Source organism: Passer domesticus, chromosome 14 (assembly GCF_036417665.1).
Source record: "Passer domesticus isolate bPasDom1 chromosome 14, bPasDom1.hap1, whole genome shotgun sequence".
Lineage (NCBI taxonomy): Eukaryota > Metazoa > Chordata > Aves > Passeriformes > Passeridae > Passer > Passer domesticus.
The window spans coordinates 17,447,889-17,469,837 of record NC_087487.1 but is presented as its reverse complement, the minus strand read 5'-3'; the positions used below and the strand labels follow the sequence as shown (position 1 = coordinate 17,469,837).

Genomic DNA, 21,949 nt, shown 5'->3' with positions numbered 1-21,949 from the left:
TGGATTCTTGCAAATACACAAAATGACAGGGAATAGTAAGGAAGCTTGGAAATTTTTTTTTAATTTGTAGGAGTTTTTCTCTACAGTAGTTTGTGTGTTGAAAGAAATAGATATCCTTTGATTAGGATAAGAAAGCATGACATGCTCAGACAACAGAAGAGATCCTGAACTGTGGTTTTAGCAGAGATTAAATTAAAATACAGCAAAGTATCACCAGAGAAGTAAGAACAAAAGGAAGCATCACCAGGCAACCACACTAGGTCAGTGGGGCTGCTGCACCAACCCCACTGCTGTCCTTGCAGAGAGCCTACACAGGACAGAAGGAAAATCTTAGGAAAGCCCTGGGGAAGGACCAGAATGGGATAATTCATTTAAAAAACATACACTGCAAGCACACAATGATCAAGTGCAGTGAGTTCCATCAGTCATTGCTGCAGTCCCTGACAGCCAAGCACAGAGGGAACCAGCTCCAACACACGTGGCAATGGGATTACCAGAGTGTTTCCTTAAAAATGTTGTTGAAGACAACTGGACAACAGCTATCAATAAACAGAGCATCATCATATTTCTGACTACACCTAAGGCTTGCATTAGGACAGGCTACCCAGCAGCTGTTCTTTAGGACAGTTTGCCTAAATAATTATTTCTGGGTGTATTGCAGACCTCAGGTTTTTTTGTTTCACCCTTTTGGACCAAATTCCTTATTTATCCTCCTACTGTCCACAGCTTCTCTGGAAAGCTCTCCTGCCACTTGAAGCCAGCTGGTGTGACTGTGAGCAAAACACAATGACTCCTATTCTGGATCAGCTTTTACAGTCCCACCCTGGAGGTCTTTCTTCTTTATCTCCAACTCTTCCCTACTTCTTTTCAACATCTGGGGAGCTCTCCTGAGGCTCCAGAAATAAGCACACACTATACATCCTGTTCCTCCACCCCTCAAGACATATTGTAATGAATACAGAAAACACATGCTCCAGGATAATTTGTTATCTCATGCAGAGCCATTAGCATCAGCTTCCTTCGCTGGATGGAGTCAAGTCAAGCTCAGAGACAAGTTTTCCAGGTTCCATATGCCACATGTCTCCTTCTTCCTTCCTTCCCTCTCCTCCCATTAGGGACTATCCTTCCTGATTATCAAGCCCAAGGAAAAAGAGCCAAACTTAGGAGGTCTCCTGAGATACTGATCTGCCTGTCCTATAATGCAAAGCAGCTTATTAGAGTCATTGGAACGACTCAAAAGCCATATAAAACCAACACACATTTCACTCATTCCCAGCAGCACAACAGCACCTTGCAATTCCTGGTAATAAAAAGATAAGTGCACTGGTGGGATGGAGTTTGGAAGTGCTCCAGCCTGTCTCAGCTGAGGAACAGAGGGATTTCTCAGGGCTCTCATAGCTTACACCAGACACTGCAGGCACAAGGGATGGGGGAGAAAAATGGAAATCACCTACTCTGAAAACCTCAGGGACAACTTTACAAACAGACTCATATGCTGTACACAATGAAACTGAGCTCTGACACATTGGTCAACAGGCTTCCTGTCCACTTTTTGTGCCAGAAGCTACAAAAACTGCTAATCTCTCCCAGTTCCAGCTCGAGGGGCTGCTGGCTGTCCTGTGCAGGCAGAACAGGCTCAATGCATTCAGCTCTTGAGGTCACCAGATCAAGCCAGTGGCCAATACAGGTGACAACAAAAATTTCCAAAGCTGGACCACTCTTTTTTGTGAGTTGGTTTTATTCCTAGAACAGGAAAATGCTTTGTAATACAGGGAAGCTCCTGGTAAAATCAGAGTGGCTGGTAACAATTTGCTTCTTTCCTCTCCCAGACCCAAGTCCAAAGCCCACCAGTGGTGGTGGGAAGCCCCACTGACTTCACCAGGCTTTGGCACAAAGCCTCAGCACAAAGAGCTGATGGGGATGAAGTTTTGGAAGCATGGAGGTGGCTAACACATCCCAGAACATGACAAAGCACTGGGAGCATTTGCATACAAATGCTCTTTGCTTGTTTATTGCTTCATCTGCTGCTTGTAAGTCTTTTTAACACACCCTCTAATTCTGTTATTACAGAAAAGAGTGCATGCAAATAACTGCCTGAAGTGAACTCAAGCAGAGAACAATCCATTAACCACTGTGCTTATATTCAAAAAAGTGTTAGAAAGCCTCAATAAGGAATGGTGCTTTGAGGGGAAAACCCTCAGTGTTCAGGAAACTGCTGCAAACACACAGCCCTGAGTTACACGAGCTGGAAGGCAGAATTCAAAATGCAAATATTCATATTAAAACAAACCGCTAATTAAGAGCAGGCTTCATTACAGAGATTATGCATCTTTAAAGGCTCCACCAGACATGCACATTTCCAGCACAAACCAGGAAGACACAGAGAAACACTCCCAGGCTGAGCGCGGTCGCTTCTTGTCCTTCCTGACCCTAAAACGGCCATCACACATCTCGAATGTTTAGTCTGGAAAGCTCGGGGTCAGCTTTGGTGGGGAGCCATGAGAAAGGAGTGGCCCTGGCAGGGCCAAGTGACACCGTGCCCTGTCCCCTGCCTGGGCAAGGACCCCGGCAGTGGCTGCCAGCAGCGACCCAGCGCCGATTCCCAGGCCTCCGACGGGCTCTGCGGGCCACCTAGCAAAAACAACTCGCTCAAAAAATACCAGAAGTGACCCTGCCCAAGGATTATCTGCAAAATCTCCCCTGCTTCTTGTATTTTTAATGAAATTAAAGTATTTTTAATAGTAGAAATGTCAGGGTTTGGGCCAGATAAACAAGTTACAGAGAGCGAGTGTTGAGTTTCATGGATGCAGACTGGCATAAAATTAGGGAAAAAGTGCAGAAGTCACTTGTCAGATTTTAACCCTGGAGAAATAAACTCAATGTTGATGGAAGGAAAAAAGTATTTCTCAAGGCATGGCCTCATATAATTTCCATTATTTGCCTTCTTATTGCCACCTGTTATTTTGAGAACTGTTTAAATAAAAGAAACACAGAACCAGACCTACCATATATTATATTTTTTCTCTAAATATGGCTCTAAAAATGGCTTTTAAAAACATACAGCTAATTCAGCATAGAGAAACTTGATTTACTGAAATAACTTGACAGCCTGAACTCTAAGAGATTTCTCCAAACGTCAGAGATCACCCTGCTGTCAAACATTGAGTCCAACAGCTCCATACTCATGCCCAGAAGTAGGTGGACATCTTTTAAAGACATTTTAGGCTGCTCTTTAGAACTTGTGTTTCAAGACAATCAATCCAAAAAGAAAAAATGAAAATTTGCCACATTTTTCTGAGTTGTATTAACCAGAAAAAACTGTTGGTATCAGCGACAGTTGAGCAGAATTAATTATAGAGAGCAAAGGTTGAAAAACTGAATTCAGAACAATTGCAAATCTGATGGCAACTCAAACATTAACTTTTGGCAAGGGCAACCAGAGTTTCTTTTGGCATGAAGAGCCCATTGATGCAGCGTCAGTTTATTCATGCAGATGCACCTATTCTACATCCATAATGTAGCGATAAACTGCTGCTCTTGTTTTCAGCACCCTGCATGTTTTCACATCATGCTGGGAACAGAGAATGACCATTTTGCTCCTGAAACATGCATACAGGACAGAGAACAAGCACATTTTCATCTTTGTATCTTCTGGAGACTTCTGTTTCAAAGAAGAGAAAAGAAGTCTTTCTTCTGAATGCGTACAATCATCATTGAACACTGCCAAAACCAAAGGCTGAATACAAATTCTTACTTAGAAGAACATTAGAAATTTTCTAAAGGCACAGGGACATAAGTCATTGCATTCAGCCAGTTCCTTCCTCTCTCACCTCCAAATGGTGAAAAAGTAGATTTGTGCTGGGTTGTTTTTTTTTTTTTTGAGATTAGCTAACAGTAATTTTTCCTTGTATGGTAGAGATTTCTACTACTATGGCTATTGAAGACTTGGATCCCACAGCAAACCCCCAAGAATGAGTAATGGTCTCATTTTCCATCTGCAATACTGAGCAAGAGCCAAGGGCAACCCACTGACACCGGAGGACTTGGACCATGAGTTTCGGTTTTGCTTCCTGCTCTTGTCAAAGGCCACTGCTGAAAGCCTCCTAACAGGACTTCATAAAAGCGGCTTTTCAAGGTTCCATAGAAATTCAAATGAACTTATTTCCTTTGTCATGGATTTCTGAGTCATCTTTTCCAAGGGAGGGGAGAGGAAATATAATCAGAAAAGGGAATTATTCCTATTTTACAAGACGGAGCAGATCTACACTAGTCATCCTTTATCTTGTCATCTTCCTGACCACAGTATTGTGAAAAGCCCACAAGCAGAAATGGCAACAAACATCAATGAAATACTGTGCTCTTTATATCATTAAGTCCTGCCATGAGGAGGAAGGGAACCCATGGCATCTTTCAACCCTGCCTTTGTTACTCACACCACGCCTTCTGGAAGGCACAGTACACAAAATGTTATGCAAAACCAAGCCATTCCTGGTAGCTTAGCAAGAAGCATTCATTACATGGCAGAAAACTTTCATTTCAGTGCGTCCTTGCTGACTGAGCTGACAAAATCTACAAAAATCCGTCACAAGGCCAGAGCTGTCCTGTGGTAGGGGCATCAAACAGTCCTGCTCCCCTTTTCCACCAACTTCTTCACTGGGGTACACCATAATTGCCAAGAACAGAAAGTTGGAAGCGTGGGGAGATGGATAGAACTGGGGGAAGGTTGTACCTCGCCCTGGGTCCTACCAACATGCCAAAATGTGGTCACATCAAATGTGGTGAAGCCACAACCTCCAAAATGTGCTGGAGCCCCTCTGCAACAGGTGGTGAAGCTGCTCTGCACTGAAACACGGGTTATGGTCACAGCTTTTGAACTCTTCCATTTAAGAAACATTTTATGGGAAAGAAACTGTGTTTATGGGAGCTGGCTATCATTACACCAGATCTTGGAAAAGCACAGTGGTTTCTAGTGAAAGCTTAAGCAAATACCTAAACCCCCAAAGCCCCCCTTTTTCCAGTAACTGAAAGGAAGAGCCATTTAAATTTCTCGTCTGCACATTTCCTTCACTTTCCATCTAAAAGAAAGAGCATTTAGATATAAGGGTGTCAAGTGGTATGAATCATCTTTAAAGCATTCAGTTTAATTAGACAAGGATAAGGAGGTTTAAACAAAGTCACTGAAATCTAATTCTCTGTATGAACTCCTATCATACAACAGACAAGTGAAATCAGTAAAAGTGAAAAAGCAAGGGTTTAGCTGAGCTTATTTGTTACAGCCACTACTCTTGAACAAAGTGGTTTTTATGGCCATGAACCTCCGTGGGAGCAGAAGTCAAGGTCCCAGTGACAATCCATCATTTTGGGGAAGAACCCTACAGTAACCTCACATCTGTGCGTGGCAGGAATAAGAGGCAGCTGTGAGTAGCTACTCTGAGAATAAATCCTACTCAAAACCCATGACATATCCATGCTGGGGTATGTTCTGGTAAGGCAGATGAGTCAAGGGAACTTCACAGAGCGTCAGCTCATCTCCTGCCCTCGGAACAGATGCCACCACCCCGACAGGGACAGCCAGCTGTGGAGCCTGACTTCATTTACACACACCATAAAAGCCCAAAGTTTCTTAATAGTACACAAAACAGGCAGTCAAGGTTTCAATTCCAAGTTTTGTTGTTTTTTGTTTTTTTTTTTTTTTGATGCACAATAGTTGACTTTGCTGATTCTGTAATAGATTTGGGAAAAGGAGATGGGAGAGGACATGGATGAGGACAGGAAACTCTAAGACACATGAGGCTTCAAGCTGTGCATTTTCCTCTGCAGGGACAGAAAAAGACAGCACCTAATTGCTACCTCAATTCAGTATCAGTCCAGATTTGTTTCAACAAGAGTCTCCTCCAGCACCAGCTCTAAGCATGACTCTAACGCAAGGAAGAATTTAATGCAATTAGAGCAACCAGCAAGCTTTCTGCCAACAGGGGCACTTCTGCTTGGAGCACTTGATGGTCTCCGGACCCTGAAGATAAGGGGAGAACAAGAACCCAAACAAAAACCCCAAATCAAAGCTCCACACATTTTTTGTGTTATTCTCTGGGCAACCAAGTGGCACTGCTTCTTTGTTATTTCACAACCAAGAGAATCCTCCAGAGAAGGGTCTGCAGTGCCTTATCAGAATCAAAACAGCCTCAGGGAAGACCTGGTAGGTCTGTAGCAGTTAAGAGTGTGGCATAAGAGGTGACAGCAGTAAAACCATTGTAGGGAGTGAGGGAATCTCCCAAGTCTGATGTTAAAGAGGAAGTCTGAATAGAAATCATTTACTACCCCCATGATTATAGAAGAAAATGATATCATCAGCAGGATGAAAGACTGTACAGAGAGACAGCAACATTCATTACTTCCCAGCTGAAATCAGGACTCAACCTGGAAACAAAAGCTGCAGCTCCTCTGCGGTTGGGTAATTAAACACAGAAGGGGCTGGAGAGAAAAGGCTTTCATTCACCACCATGCAGACCTTAAAGGTGCATTCAAACTTCTTTCCTGAAGCTGAACTTCCATCCAGCTACCAGGATAAAGTATTTGACTCAAGTAGGTGGAAGTCTGAACTTCCATCATCTACTGAAGAAACAGGACTTGTCCACATGGAGGTCAACACTCCTGTAATACTTTGAGCTGTTAAGAGTTAGGGTCATTTCAGTTTTGGAGACTTACAGCAACATTTTTGTCTGTCCAGCAGCCTTATCCACAGCAGAAAGGTGTGGGGAGGTGAAATGTGGCACTTTTGCCAGAGGAAAGAGCTATTCCAGCTCACTGGTGAGGTACAGCTCTGACTGAGCCATGGGCAAAGACTCTTTGTAGTGCAACACACGAAGTATTACACAGTCCAGATGTAGCTCTTAACAATGACAACCAAATTCTCACTGGAGGGATAGTTTTGCATGGCATAATTCACTACAAGTGAAAACTATGTGAGCCAAGAGAAAGATATAATCTAATTATTTCTGGTTTCTCAGGGCTGAAGGTGAGAGGGAAATTTAAAAGCAAACAAAGCTGCATTGCTCAATATGGAATGCTGCAATATAAAGAAGTGAAAATTAAGGTCCTGAACAAAACATGTCAATTTTCAATAGATATGGCACTAACATATATTAATATTTCTGACAAGCCAAGAATGTCAGATTTCTAAGCACAATATGAATCACATCAGAATTAAGAACAGCTGAGCCTGCACAACAGATTATACAAGTATTTATGAAGCACAGGAAATACTCAAAGCCAGCAAGTTCAGCTGTATACCAATATAACTAATAACTGTTATGCTCCATGTATCTGGTAAAAAGCCATTTTATTGACCAGATAACTAACTACAAATTAACAAAATACTGGATAAAATATTGAACATCTGGGCAAAATATAGGGGGATTTAAAATGCCCTTTAAAAGAAGGAGTCTGTTCTCATTAAAAGTTTTTCTCTTACGAAGACTGAAGGAAGATCAATGAATCATTAAAGCAATTCAAGTTGAGCAAAGTCCTTCTTTGCTCAAAATGGCAGATTTCAAAAATTCTGGCAAAATGGCTTGAGGAAAAAAAAATAATCAGAGTACCCAAGCTCAGGAAGAAGAAAACACAAACCACAAGATTCAATTTGCAGCAAGGACGATCTGAAGCTATTTATCAGATAAGACTGAAACTGCCTCTATCTGGACACCTTTCAAAGAACTCTTATTTGGAATCAATAAAGTGTTTTCTACTATTGGCTGAAAACAACTGATGAGGTTCCTAAAACAGCCCCTTAATTTAATTTACTTGGACATGAACAAATTAAAAGCAGAGTTACAGGATATAGTACTAATAATGCAGATATGTCACTGTAACATTTTTGGTGCCCTTAATCAGTTTGATTCATTAAAATAGTAACTGGTTGTGATATGAAAGAACTTTGCTAAGTGTTAGAGTCTTAAAAAAACATAGGATAAATCAGTGATCTGGAATGAAACTCTGGAATGGAAGTCAATGAAAACAAAGGGTAAGATATTCCGGTTTTATGAAAAAAAGTATTGAGTCTTTAGCCAAGAAAGCAAAGTCCTAAGCAATATCACAAAAACTGACATCACATAGGATTTTTTCACTTAGACACCTTTCAATCCACCTGCTAGGATGGTCTCCTCTGGAGCAAGGAAAGGCTCATTCCCCATCCTCCTCCAGAGGTGTGGAACACAAGTTGTGAAGAGGGAGAGAAAGTCTTTGATGCCAAAGACAAGAGCTGGAAGGAAGTGCCCACAGAATCACAGACTGGTTTGGGTTGGGAGGGACCTGAGAGTTCATCTCATCCCAGCCCCTGCCAGGGGCAGGGACACCTTCCAGTACCCCAGGCTGCTCCAAGCCCCATCCAGCCTGGCCAGGAGCACCTCCATGGATGTGGCACCCAAACACAAACACACCAGAGCTCCAGGGAAGGTGCTCAGGGAACCACAAGAGGCCTGGGTTAATCTTCTCAGGTGGATTACAGATAAGTAAGGACAAAAAAGCCCCATGAGCTTCAGTCACTTGCTCACAAGAGCAGGAGACATCAGGACTGGACTCCATCCAGCTGGGAACCTGCTTTGAACGACCTTTCAGGGTCAGCCTTGGAGATTGTGTAACAGTTTTGGTATTTTCTCTCTCTGTGGCACAATTTTAACAAACCTGTAATCACAGCACTAAAAGGTGGGAATGTGAGTACAAATCCCCATCCTTAATTGCTTTGCCTAGTTCAGAGTGGGAACTTTTAATTCAAGTCTTCCACTCATCAGGAGGGTGCCTGAACCATCAGAAAACAGTGATTTTTTTCTGGCTCACTAACTATTAAATAACTCACACAAAGTTGAAAAGGAACAGACTCAAATACTCACACAGATTATTTTATATTAAGGACATTCAAACTTCTAAGCCCAACAACCCACATACCAAACATTTCTGTAAGATCAAAAGGCACATTTTCTGCTCTCTCCCTCACACAATCCCACACACATCTAAACTTCACCCTCTTACCAAACATCCTGGGCACTTTATTTTCAGACTGACTGCTCTCTAAAAATTATTTGGTTTTGCTTCCTAGCAGCTATATTAAAACCCATTATGAGATGAGCAATATCTAAGAGATGGATCTCAAGTTGGGCTGCTCGAGACAGACACAGCTTGGAAGTCATTTTCAGTAACCCACATCCTGCAGTTGGGTACTCTGAGGTTTGAAAATCAAGCATCAGATGAAGCTAAATCTAAATTTCTTCTACTCCATGCAAATGCTATAATCAGGTAGGAACAGATGAGAGCCTAAAAATCCCACTTGTATTGGCTTGTAGGTGGACAAAACTTGGACAGTGACATTTTTCAGCATCACCTTTGACTTCTCATGGAGAAGGGCAGATCCAGTTCCAGACCCAGAGCATCCAGAGATGCTACTCAAACTCAGCACCTTGTATTTTAAACACACTGTGAATGCAGACTGCAAGCAGTCACACATTCAGCAAAGAATGTAAGAACGTGCTGTTATGCTAATGTATATAAAATTTAATCTCTAATGGCTTAAAAATTAATTAAGTCTTTAATGGGTTTACATTTCATTGCAGATCTACTTCAATCTGCTGTTTGTCAAGATATGGAATGGAACATCAAACTCAAATTTCTCACCAGATCAGGACTAGATACCAGAGTTTAAGTAACTCTAGCAAAAGAGGCAATGTTTTCAGGAGAAAAATAAAATTGTCTGCTGGTTGCTTATAAAGTTGGCTTGAACTCCAGAATCCCTCCTAGTGCTCCTTCACAAAGTGTTTCGTAAAAACCTTCCAAAAATACTCTCCTCATTAGGCCATAAAACAAGGAGCAGGACTGCAAGCTGACCATCCAAAGCAATTATTTGCCCTTTCACACCAGATTAAATGTTGAGTAACCACCACCTTCGGTGGAGTTACAATGGCCCAAGTCAGAAATGAGGACAGAATTTAGCAGAACACATCCATTGACTTCCAGTTACTTGTGGCAGAACAGGAGATGATCTATTTGGAGTCTATTAAGACTGCAAATAAACTCTATTTTTGCAAGTCAGAATAGAAGAGTTATGGCAAATGTTGTGGTCTTTAAGAAATAGATGATTTGCTGTAGATCAGTTGCTTACAAATCTACATTTTCTCATAAAAATATTTACTCTTGTATAACCTACTGCCTATAAGATTATTTTAATTCATTTTTCTCACTCCTTTTAGGACTATTTAATGGATGCTGAGAGGTCTAAAAACATTGCAGCAGATAAAGTCAAAAGTGAGGGAAACACTGACCCTGCAGCACCCATCAGTCTCAAACCCACTTGTTTTAAGTGTACACCAACTCTACCACATGAGAAACCTGCAAGTCTGAAGAAGGCTCAGAAATGCTTCCAGACCCTTCACAAGCACCTCTGGAGATGGTCAAACATCCTTCTTGCAAACATGAAAACACTCAGAACTTACCTGGGACCTCACAAACAGCAGCTAGCAGCACTAGAGAGCCCAGATGTGGAGGAAACAGCTGGAGCTCTGACTTCTTCACTAGACAGCTGGAGACATCCCAATAAAAGTCAGCACAGCTTTCGAGCCCAGTTTTTTGCTGTTCCAGCTGCACGTTGTGGTTCCCTGGGGAATGCTGTGGCTGAAGAACTCCTGGTAGCATGGTTTCATAAAGCAGTGCATATACCTGCTTTGTTTCTTATTGCCCTGGGATTAAATCACATGCTGAGCTTTACTTTGGCTAACAAGTCAAGAAGTAGAATCCCACAGCAGAGACTCAGTGTGCCAGTGATAAAGGAAAAAGCAAACTTTAGTCTATTCCAATTTCCAGATCAGGATAAAATCTTTGAGGTAGTAGTAGCCCCAACCAAAGCAGAGGGGAAAGACTTGAGCAAAGAGAACTTAAATGCTTCATTCCAGCCTCTCTGGGAAAGGACACAGCAGAGCCTCTTCTGTGCTCTGTTAATTTTTCTTTCAAAAGTTCTAATTTTTTGTTATTCACTATGGTAAAAAACCCCCATGTTTTGCCATATAAAATAAGTACACTTCTCTATCACCCACTTCTAACAATATATATAAAGATTGTATATTCTAAACACATCATTTGTCAACAGCTTGTAAATCAGGTTTTTCCAAGTAGTAACATTAGCCATTAATTGTTTTAAACTTCACAAGTGAACATTCAAACAGGAAATAGGATACATAAACAGGAACAAAGTCTTTAGCACAGCACTCAGTACAGCCCAGCCAAAGCCTGGCCAGTCTGTTAGAAACCATCAGCAGCAGCTCTAAACTCAACTGCTGGTTGAACAGTGAATGTTCTCCCAATGATGTTTGTGAAGTTTGCTACTGAGCAATGGAAACAGCATTTTTTTCCCCTACTACCCTTCAGCAGTAATGTCTTGAAATCTAGTCTCCTTCCTCTCCAAATTTTCAGAGTCCAAAACCTTACCGCAACTTTTGGTTGTACATTTTTCTCATGACTGAACCCAAATGTTCCAGTTTCTATTTGTGTGTCAGGAATATTCATATGCACCCCCCTTTTTATTAGCAGTAAATAAAGCCTAAAATGCAGCCTCTGGTTCATTTTTGTATTTTGGTCAGTGCATGGCTTGAGGAGGAAAGGTGAACCTGTCAGAAAACCCTGAGGTGGCAGTGCTGGAATGTGAGCAGGGAAAACCCAACCACTCACAGTTTAGGACCAGTTTGTTCCCCCTTCCAAAGCCCAGCTCTAGAGTGAGTTTTGTTTTACTGGAAGGGTGGGCAGGCCCTGGCACAGGGTGCCCAGAGCAGCTGTGGCTGCCCCTGGATCCCTGGAAGTGTCCAAGGCCAGGCTGGACAGGGCTTGGATCACCCTGGGATGGTGGAAGGTGTGGGACTGGACGAGCTTTAAGGTCCCTTCCACCCCAAACTATTCAATGAGGGCTTTGTCCATATTTACTGGTAAAAAAAAAATCACATTACAACTCGTGAGACATCTGAACTCCCATTTGTGGGGACATTTTGGGTCCCAAATGCATTACAGAATCATGTACCCCAGAGAAGGGAACAGGAGTAGAAGAGACAGACAAACATGGAGAGAAAATGTGTAAAGTGGTATTATGTTATTAAAACATTACATTAGAAATAAACAGAACATAAACCAAAAATAGGTTTTAACCAGGTTTAACTTTTTTCTTTTTCTTTTTTTTTCTTTTTTTTTTTTTTTAAATTCAAATTGACCCAAAGCAAAAACTTACATTGCAAAGGAAGAACAAAATACATGATGGTACTGGTAACACAGCATTGCATGGAAGCTGCACTTGTGGGCAGGTTTTTTCCTCCAAACCAGCCCATCCTGGTAAAGATGCCATATCTTTTCTTTTGCCTCTGGGTATTTATCTGAAGAGTTTGTCCAGATGTGTTCTCCTATGATTGCCAACCAGAGCCAGAAAACCGAATTTTCCACGCTATCCCAAGGAAGCCAGAGTTATTCCAAGCATGAGTGATAGTGAATTTAAAAAAAAAAAAAAAAGAAAGAAAACAAACCCAAAACAAAACAAACCCACTCGAGCTTTTCAAACTAACAAGTATTGTCTATAATGTAAATAGTTTAGAAATATGGTAATTAAATAATCTAAAAAACACTCTTACTCTGCTGTACATTTATAAACATAAATATTTACAAAAACTTTCTGCTTTGTTTTAAAGGATGAGGTTTGCAGTTTGTTAATGATCAGAGTCTTTTGCTCATATTGATTCTTTGGTGTGTTTGCCAATTTTTTAAGGTTTATTAAAAGTGTTAAACCGTGAATTTTAAGGTAACGGAACGAGGCTACATCACAAGTCTCTATTATGCACTTCTCCTTCCACATTCTAGTCCAAATGAAAAACAAAGGTCAGTTTGTTCTTCAAAGTATTTGTGCACAATATTGTAAATAATAATAATAATAAAAAAGACCGAATTCCTCCTTGTTGAAATTTGGGTAGGATTATCAATGAATAATCCCACTTTATCTGCACTTGAGCACACGGACAACCAGAGATAGTGCACAGGACTATCAGTAGGTTCAGATCCACGTGTGCTGTGGTGCTTTGCAAGAATTAAGGTGAGAAACCAGCTACAAGAGATGGCTTAGCATTGCAAAAAAAAGGGTGAGGGCTTCCCTCCACCCTGGGGAGAGGAGAGGATGAAAATTCATTTAAAAGAAAGGCTTTTTACTGGCCTAAAACATATGTGTGTTCCCTTTTAGATGTCAGTTACTTAAAAGAAATAACCAAAAAACAAACCTCAAACAATAAATAATGGAATTACACATTTCTTCATTAAATAGCATTCTTGTTACCAACAAAGTCTTTCATAATTTTCTTCAGTCACAGCAACAGACAGAACAAATAATTTGCCTTAATATAGATTGCAACTAAAATATACTCTAGATTACCTTAGAAAATATTACTGTAAAAATTCAGTGGGGAAGGATATTGGTTCAGACCAACTTACAAGTGTAGTGAACAATACTAAGTCTGTTCTGTTTGTTGTTTTTTTTTTTTAAAGAAAACAGTTTTAAGCTCCTGATTTCATGTCAGAAAATGGAAGATTTGTGTTAAAACCTGCCAGTCTGCCCTGCCTCAGCACTGGAGAGCTCAAAGATTGGAATGGCTGATCTTCCCTCCACAGGGGCCAAGAGATTTGAGCCAGGCACTCAAGCTCACAGCCCACAGCTTGTCCCTACTCCACAGATACAACCAGGAGGAAGCACTACAAGCTCTATAACCCAGTGCAGGGTGTGGGGCTGGACTTGCTCACTCCCACTGCTGAGATGTGAACTGGTCACTGCTCCAGCAGCTGGACTTGAACCGGTACAAGCTGGAGATAAAAAGGCTCAACAGCCCATTGCCAACGCTGTGAGCCATGAATCTCCAAAATCCCTCATTGTCTGCAAACCTGATGCAATGCCAGGCACAATGGGGACAGCTAATCCTCCTTGCTTGCCATGGTTCCGGTGCATCCATCAGCAGTGATAAGGTTCACTCTCAGGGAGCTGCAGTCCAGGGTTATCAAATATTAAAAGGAACTAGCAGAGTTAAATAATGTGAGTTTACCTGCCTTACCTTGCTTTTCCTATTTTTAACACTAAGTATTTTGAAAGTGACAGTGTGAAACTTAAAAGCCATCATCATTCCTTTCATCTCCCACTTCGGTTGGTGCAATTGCTACAAAAGCACTCCTACTATCAGAGGGGCTCTTCTGGAGCCAGGCAGATGCCAAAATAAAACTAGAGAACACTGGCAAGAACCTTATGCTGAGTCTGTAATGCCTTGAAAATAAAGAGGGAAACAACTGCACATTTTGGCCCAATCTTTTGATCAATAAATTAATTTTTTCCTACGATCAGAAATAAAACTCTGCAACAGATCTTTTAATACCTGGTTTGAAAGACACATTCAGTAGCCAGATTTCAGCACTCCTCTCAGTTTCTGCTTTCAGATTAATTGCAAAATTTGAACTCTCAATGTCAGTGGGGCTTGTCTTCTCAGTTAATAACTTATGTGCACTTCCCGCTCTCTAACCTGAAACAAACTGAATTTCAGAGCGGTCAAAACAACCCCCACCCCCCACACTGCTTTTAAAACCAAAGGGTTTGGCCAATTTACCTTTTTTTTTTTTGACACAATTTGGCTGAGAACCCGTAGATAAAATCTCAACTGAAAGTGAAATAAAGCAGGTTATACATTCATGAAATTCAGGGAGTAATAATGAACAGCAACTGCTGCATCATTTCTGTAATGTCACATCAACACTACAGTGGGGCAGCAGCTCCTGCTCTCACAAATAATGCACTGAGCCTAAATGAGGAAGAGTGGGGGAATCACACATCAAGGGAAAATACATCAGAGAGATTATTGCACAGGAGGCACTGCATGAGCAACAGAATACATCGGCTTCAAAAAAATCCAAATTTGATTCCTCTTAAGTTAAAGTAAAAAATACAGAGGCTATGCCTCTCTGTAGTGTACTGTCACTGGTAAAAACAGACTTACAAACAGCCCGTTCAACAGGGAAGCTTGGGAAAGAGGGCCTGAATTTTCTGGGCATCCCAACTACAATAATTAGGAAAAGAAAAATGCCAAAAACCAAAAAAAAAAAGCCAATGTATAGACCCTCAAATTGAACAGGGTAACTGCATTTTTTTCCTCAATTTCCAATTATATTCATACAGTACCCAAGGACATGTCAATTATCCCCTCTCCCCTCTGCCCTGCAAGAACAAACACCTGGCAGAGACAGAGGTCCTAACAAACAGGGCTCTGGAGGTCTATCTGCATCCTTTTGCAGGACTGGTGCCTTGATTTCCAGACTTTTGTGTTCTTGCATCATTGCTCAGCATGCCAACTCAAACCAAGCACTTCCCTCGAGGGGCTGCCTTCCATCTCCACGGCAAGTCTGCACACATAATGTGGAAACAAACAGAAAACCAACAGCAATTTTTAAAATGCAATATTGTATAGAAAGCTTGGACCTTGTAAACTTGGACCAAGAAACCAAAAATTAAGACCTTCTAGCGTGTGGTATAAAAAACCCAAGGAAGTGTATACCTGCCTTCTGACTTCACAGAAAAATCAGAATTTGCATAGGATATACTTTGTGCAAGGCAACAAGCCTCTTCAGTATCTGGAATAGAACTAAACTTGCTCACAGTTCCTCTCTTCATGGATATCAGATATCATCAAATTTGTGTTTTAAGTAGTCTTTCATGACCTTGGCAATGGGTAGTTCATCAAGCAGTTTGAGGTTTTGAAGGCCTATACACTGACGGATTTTAATTCGGCATAGATCTTGCAAGTTTCTGGGCTGCCCTGAAAAGACAAAAGGAACACATAAAAATAAAATGATCACACTTTAAAGGTATTTTAAGACATCATTTACTCTGCAAAATGACAGGGGTTTGCTGTTTCCTAAGAGGGAGAGGGAAGGGGAAAATTACAAGTTAATACCTTTTTAATGAACTCAATGAAATCAAGGGATGAATCCTAAAAACATTTTTATATGCACATAATTTTTACTGATGCCAGTGTAAAAAGTGATTTCACCCATGTGAGGATTCCCACCAGGTGGCAACATATGCTTATGCATTACAGAACAGGAGAACTCCATTTAACTTTTTCTGGATTTTTTTCTATCCTTGGGGGGAAAACCCCTCAGTCTTGCTTTTCTTTTAAACAATGAGACAGAAACTTCTAAGTTCAGCTGTAACAGGACTAGGAAGTTTCCTTAGAGAGTGAGGATTTATAGAAGTTATTCCAGGATAGCTGTGGCAGAGTTAAAGATTGGGGTTTTCCTTCCCTTCTAATGAAAAGATAAAGCCTTCAGGCTTTGGAGGCAGCCAAACCCTCATCCAACAGAAAGGGATGAAAATGTGAATTAACCACTGTCCACAGAAGAAAAGCTTTACTGATATCACACTGTCCTAGACTGTTCTTTCTCCCAAATTTGCCCTAAATCAGGACAAATACAAACTTCAGCACCCCTGTCCAGGATTTCCCAAAATAATAAATTCTCTTTCGAGCTCATTCTTACCAGGAAACTACTCAAAATCAAACACCTCGAGAAACAGTTGAGGTTTGGTCCCTCTACCCAAAATAATCTCAGAAAATTTAATCAAGTCTTGTATCTGAATGCACCCAGCAATGGATCCCAAGGAAGAAAGAAAGAGAAAAAGAGCAGAACAAGAGACATTGAGAAATCCTGCCCCAATAAACCCTTCTAGCTTTCAGCACTGGTGCCTTTGGGCCTTCCTAGCCCAGAGATTGCACACAGATCTATGTCTTTAATAGCTGTGAATAGCTTGCCCTTTGTAAATCTGTCTAGTGTTTTTTGAACCCATTCATACTTTCAGTATCCAAAACATCCTGTGGCAACAAATTTCACAATATAATTAGGCGTTGGCTGGAAAACTGCAAAGTAATTTTATTTATTTTAGATCTGCTTCCTGATGGCTTTGTTGCATGCCTGCCATTCTTTGAGTTACAAGGAAAATAATGAATAATTGTTCCCACGCCAGTCATGGTTTTACATACCTTTATATAAACCTCCATCCTCCACTCATGCTTGGTACCTCTTCCCAAAGCTAAAAATTCCAGCTAACAACCCCCACCATGGGAAGCACTCCAAACCTCTGAACAAACTGCCTGCCTTTGTGCTTTTTCCTCATTCTGCTACAGCTTTTTTGGAGTTATTCCAGTAACACATCAAAGCTGTGCTAATCAATATTTTGATCATCAACTTAACTGTGTAAGCCTCTTTTTCTTAATTTTTTCTTTCTCCAAGCCAAGACTTGGTTATGGGACCTGATGACTGTCAAATTCACAATACTCAGCACCCTGAACAATGTAGGTGCTTCTGTTGGTATCTATAGAAATGGGCTGACAGACAGGTGGGGATTTTTAGACACTGGGATTTATCTTAAGCACTAAAATTATCCAGGGCAAGCCAGCAGAAGTAATGCATGAAAATAGTCTCAGTCTGCTTTTAAAGAAATTAGGTTTCAAATTAAAAAAACATGAAAATTTGAGTTTGCTTTATGTAAGTTGAAAATACTTTTATTATACTTATCATCACCTAAATGTCAATTTATTTTTAGCTAAATCCTTCATCCATTACTTAGAACACAGACCAATGGTTACTTTATCCACCAGTGGTTTCTTCTTGGCAAATTTTTTTCCACCTGAAGGAAAGAATTTAGGCAACTCAGACAACAGCAGAATGCTCAAACTTCAGGGAAAGGAAAGTTATTTTGGTAAGAAAACAAACAATCTTAATGATGATAAAGAAATAGTTCTGATGCTTTAAAACAGGGTTCAGAAAGCAAAAGTTCACTGCAAACAGCAGCGTTAGAAATGATAAAGGACTGGAGGACTTTGTGTATTTTCTGTAGTAGAGTACACAATAAATCAGCTATGAGACACTGATTTCTGGTTTCAGAAATAAATGCCTTTTAATTAACATCCTACGTGGTTTTTGAGAACATAAAAGAACAGACAACTTAAAATACCCAGAAGAAATTGGTCATCAGTTCATTCAAAAAGACCTGATTATCAAATGTATGACATTTTCCCCTGATAAGCCTAAAAAATATTTCCTGGGAATGTGTTAACAATGGACATTTCCAGTGTTAAGCACCAGTTGCTACATCTAGTGGCTGCTGGTGTCTTAGGTCACGCCTTGCAAATTCCAGGGTTATTAATGCATTTGTGATTTATTAGAAACGGTGTCTGGAACACTTACTCATTCTTGGTTGCATCTGAATGAAAAAGAAAAAAAAATAAAGGATTACGGGCCGATGTCAGTGAACCTTAGTTTGGCAAATGAAAAATGTTATTAGTAACTTGGCAAAGTAAGACAAGTTAAATGATGAATAAAGTCCTCTTTAAAAACGATTAGGAAGTTGCAACTTTGGTTATATCCTGCAACACAAGTTTGGGAAGTTGTTCAGGCAAATAAGCTGGAAAGGAAGAGAATTAAAAGAGAAAGAAACAAAAAACCCCACAAACATGAAAGGTACGATTGCCCTAATTACCACTATCATGCAAAACAGCCCCATAAAACTACTGATCACCTTAAAAACATCCAGCACATCCCTGAAGGGCCGCCTTGCTGCTGTTATTCTGGATTTGCTCATGTGTTCACCAAATCATTACATGCTGCAGTCAATTTATTTTGCAAGCTTTAAAGCAGTAATCAAATAAATTAGACGTATTAATTACGGGAAAAAGTAGTACAGTTCATCTTTTGCCTTCCAGAGCTTGTGCTCTGTGCTGGAAGGGAAAGCAGAAATCCCCTCCAATGCAATTCTTGTGTACAGTGCCCCAAACCTGACAAAAAAGCTTCTTCCAAACAGAAGAAATGACTTTAAAGAATCAAGAGGAATTGCTTTTTTGTTTTTTTCTAATCTAGATGCAGCAGACTTCAGTATGTATAAAATGTAAGCAGTTCTTCAGCTGCTAACAAAGTTTCTGAGCTTTTCCCCACTTAAATTATTATTTTGCTTGAATAATGAAATGAGCCTTTTGTATTAAAAGATCAGCCTTTGCTGGTAAAGGGAAAAAAACCCATGTTTTAACAGCAGGAAATTATTACAATTAATCTACATTTCCACTCAAAACTCCATTCCTTTTCTTTCTGCAGTTTCAAGATTTTTCTGGTATGATATCTGAGAGTTTGCTGTTGTATCCCAAAGGCAGACAAAACTTTCATTTAGGATTTGCTACCTAGCAAAAAACTGTGTCACTGTAAAAACTGCTCGGCAATTATACATGTGCCTTCCCTCTGCAGACAATGCTTCCCAAGAAATAAAACACTAACTCACCCAATAAGTCTATATTTAAGGACCATTAAGGCATATTTGTGATGCCTCTGACAACACTTTTTTGGGGATTTTCATCCAGTACTGTAAAGCTAGAAAAGAGGAATCCCTACCCATTTCCTCCACTGCAGATAGAGAGCAAAAAAATCCATGTAAAAATACAATGCAACAATCATGAATTGACCTTTCTGTTACCCAAGAGAAAACTTGGGAATAAGTGAAATTAATACATTGTAGGCTGCAAGAAGATCCCCTCTGATGTATTGTTCTAACTGCTAAAAGAAAAATACTTTTAAAGCAAACAATCAGTGCCATTGGTTTCAAGTGGATAGGCTGATTCTAAAGAAATTAAAAAATGAAAAATAACATCAGTGACATATTTCAGAAGCCGCCCACAGTTTTCTCTACAACATTAATGCATCTCTCTAAAAAACCTTAGAGTGGTATTTCTCAAACTGAGCCTCTGCCCCTCCTGGGAATTCTGAAAGGCTGAAAACAGTAGCGAGAAACCATTTGGTAATTTCTTTTTAGCTACAAAGAGAATTTAAAAATAAAAATCTTCTGAAACATTTTACAAAATATGTTGAAACCGGGCTGATGTATGCTGGCAACAGCTCAGCTCCTCTAGAATATCAGGAAAAGTATTTATTTCTGCAGCAAGCCCTTAAAGCCATCCCTTATTTCACAGCGGTGAGGGAATGCAGCTACTGCCAGCAATTAAACTGAGTTCTGATTTTGTTGGCTTATTTGAGGGGGGAAAATGAAAAAGATAATTGAAGTTATCAACTGGAAACTCACACCCAGCAGCCACAAAACACACTGGGGAGGATGTACAAAAATGGGATCACAGGGAAAGGCTGGGATCACCTAGGGAGTGACAAGAGGCTGAGCCGAAGGGGAACTCGGCTGCTCAGGTCTAAAGTTTAGGAAATGCACTGCTTGTACTCTGTAAAAAACAGCAGCAGAAGAATTGGAGACTATTGGAATAATTTCCAGCATTCAAAATACCAGAAAAAGCTAATATCAAAAATCTATAGGTCTAAAATATTCATATCAGACAGGCAGGGATGAGTGTAGAATTACAGAGTGCGTGAACAAATTCCTGCAGCTCGACAGGACACGGTGAGTCCTGTTTTTAACTGGATATCATACAAGCTATTTTAAAGTTCTAACTGAATTTTGTGTTCAGTATGCCTCTGCTAGAATGTCTGAGCCTGACACACGTTTTCATTGGTCTCTGAAAAATAATTCCCCCCAATGAGTTTTAGATGTCTATTAAATTTCAGTCTATCTGGCACAGAAATTATGTACTATTTTGGACTGAAAATTCCTATATGAAAAAGCAGAATGTCAGTAAGGCTCAGTGCTATACTTCATTTCATTGCCAAATACACCTGTTAAGATTTGAATATACTTGCAAAGGTATTTTTAAAAAAAAATTTTGACATCTCTGTAAATTCAGTCTCACTGAAATTGCTATGGAAATGCAGCTAAGAATTCCAACACCATAATGTTTACCTATTTTTAGGAGGCAGTAAGTAAAGTGCTCTGAACATCAAGACAGGCTTAAGATGCATTGTTATGCTATTTTAAAATGATTTTTGCAGAGTAGAGCATAGGTGTACAAATGGGAGTAGAGCATGGCTTACCTTAAGTGCCACATATAAAAATAGTATTTCTTTTTTTTTTACGAAAGCCTCTTAAAAAATTCCTTCAAAGTAAATAACTTCTATGCCTACACAATATGATTCAACTACTTAATATAATCAACTGTAGAGTAGAAAATTATAAAATAATCCCCTTATCCCAGTTCCCTGTGAAACTGGATGACAAAGCAGACCTCGATCATCACTGCAACATTTCCAGCAACACATAAGGAAACAAGTAAAGCCTGAGATTCCAGTAAAGATCTGCTATGTTATTACAAACATGAAAATACCATTTCCTTTGCAATTATCCATGAAATAAAATATCTAGAAATCTACTTAATTCACTATGACACTTCTGTATTTATAAAAGTTAAAACTATGCAGAGAGAAACTTTAAAAAAATCTTCTTCCAGCTAAAAAAATAAAATTCTAGTGAAAAGTTATCTTGATTTAGCCAAGGGATAGAGACAAAGGATGTATAGGATTAAGGATTTCCTTAACAGAACTCTGTCTCAGTTATTCTGTATATTTACAGTGCTATATAAATTTAAACACAAAACTACACTCTCTAGTCAAAGCCAAGATCTGCCCTTTGAAAAATTAGAAAAGGAATGCAGCTGAAACATTTGTAGTTAAATTCACTGGGTGACCTTTAGATGTTGTTCCAGAACTGACTGAGTTCTTTGGTACCTGTTTCCACACCAGCCACATCACACAGCTCTGGCCAGATCATTTCCTGAGCTCTGCCTCGACACACACCAGCAGCTCCTCACAGCCTCTCCTGCTCCTGAGCTGAACACAAATTCAATTAAAGGAGGGCTATGGGGAGGGGGAAGTTTCCAGGCTTTTGTAAAATTCCCTTCATTAAAGATCCTAATTGAAATTTCTAGTATCTTGAAGTTTATTTAAGCCCTTACATATTTTTCTAATGCTTGCATTTCTT

At 40.0% G+C, this 21,949-nt stretch overlaps 1 protein-coding gene across 13 annotated transcripts in view; it reads right to left on the bottom strand.

Annotated features, from left to right (window-relative positions):
- Nucleotides 1-21,949, bottom strand: part of ASB7 (ankyrin repeat and SOCS box containing 7) — a 96,699-nt gene that overhangs the window by 54,195 nt on the left and 20,555 nt on the right. For 8 of the 13 annotated variants that reach the window (XR_010347841.1, XR_010347844.1, XR_010347842.1 and 5 more), the window contains exons 6-7: nucleotides 12,254-15,851; nucleotides 10,479-10,721 (exon numbers count right to left, since the gene is read on the bottom strand). Coding sequence is in view for 1 of the 13 variants with exons in the window: in XM_064389661.1 (XP_064245731.1) it covers nucleotides 15,712-15,851 (140 nt within the window). In the remaining 12 variants the exon portion in view is untranslated. Of the gene's footprint in view, nucleotides 1-10,478; nucleotides 10,722-12,101; nucleotides 15,852-21,696; nucleotides 21,799-21,949 lie in introns of those variants that run through there. The other 5 variants (XR_010347850.1, XR_010347851.1, XR_010347849.1 and 2 more) reach the window with 5 other exon arrangements.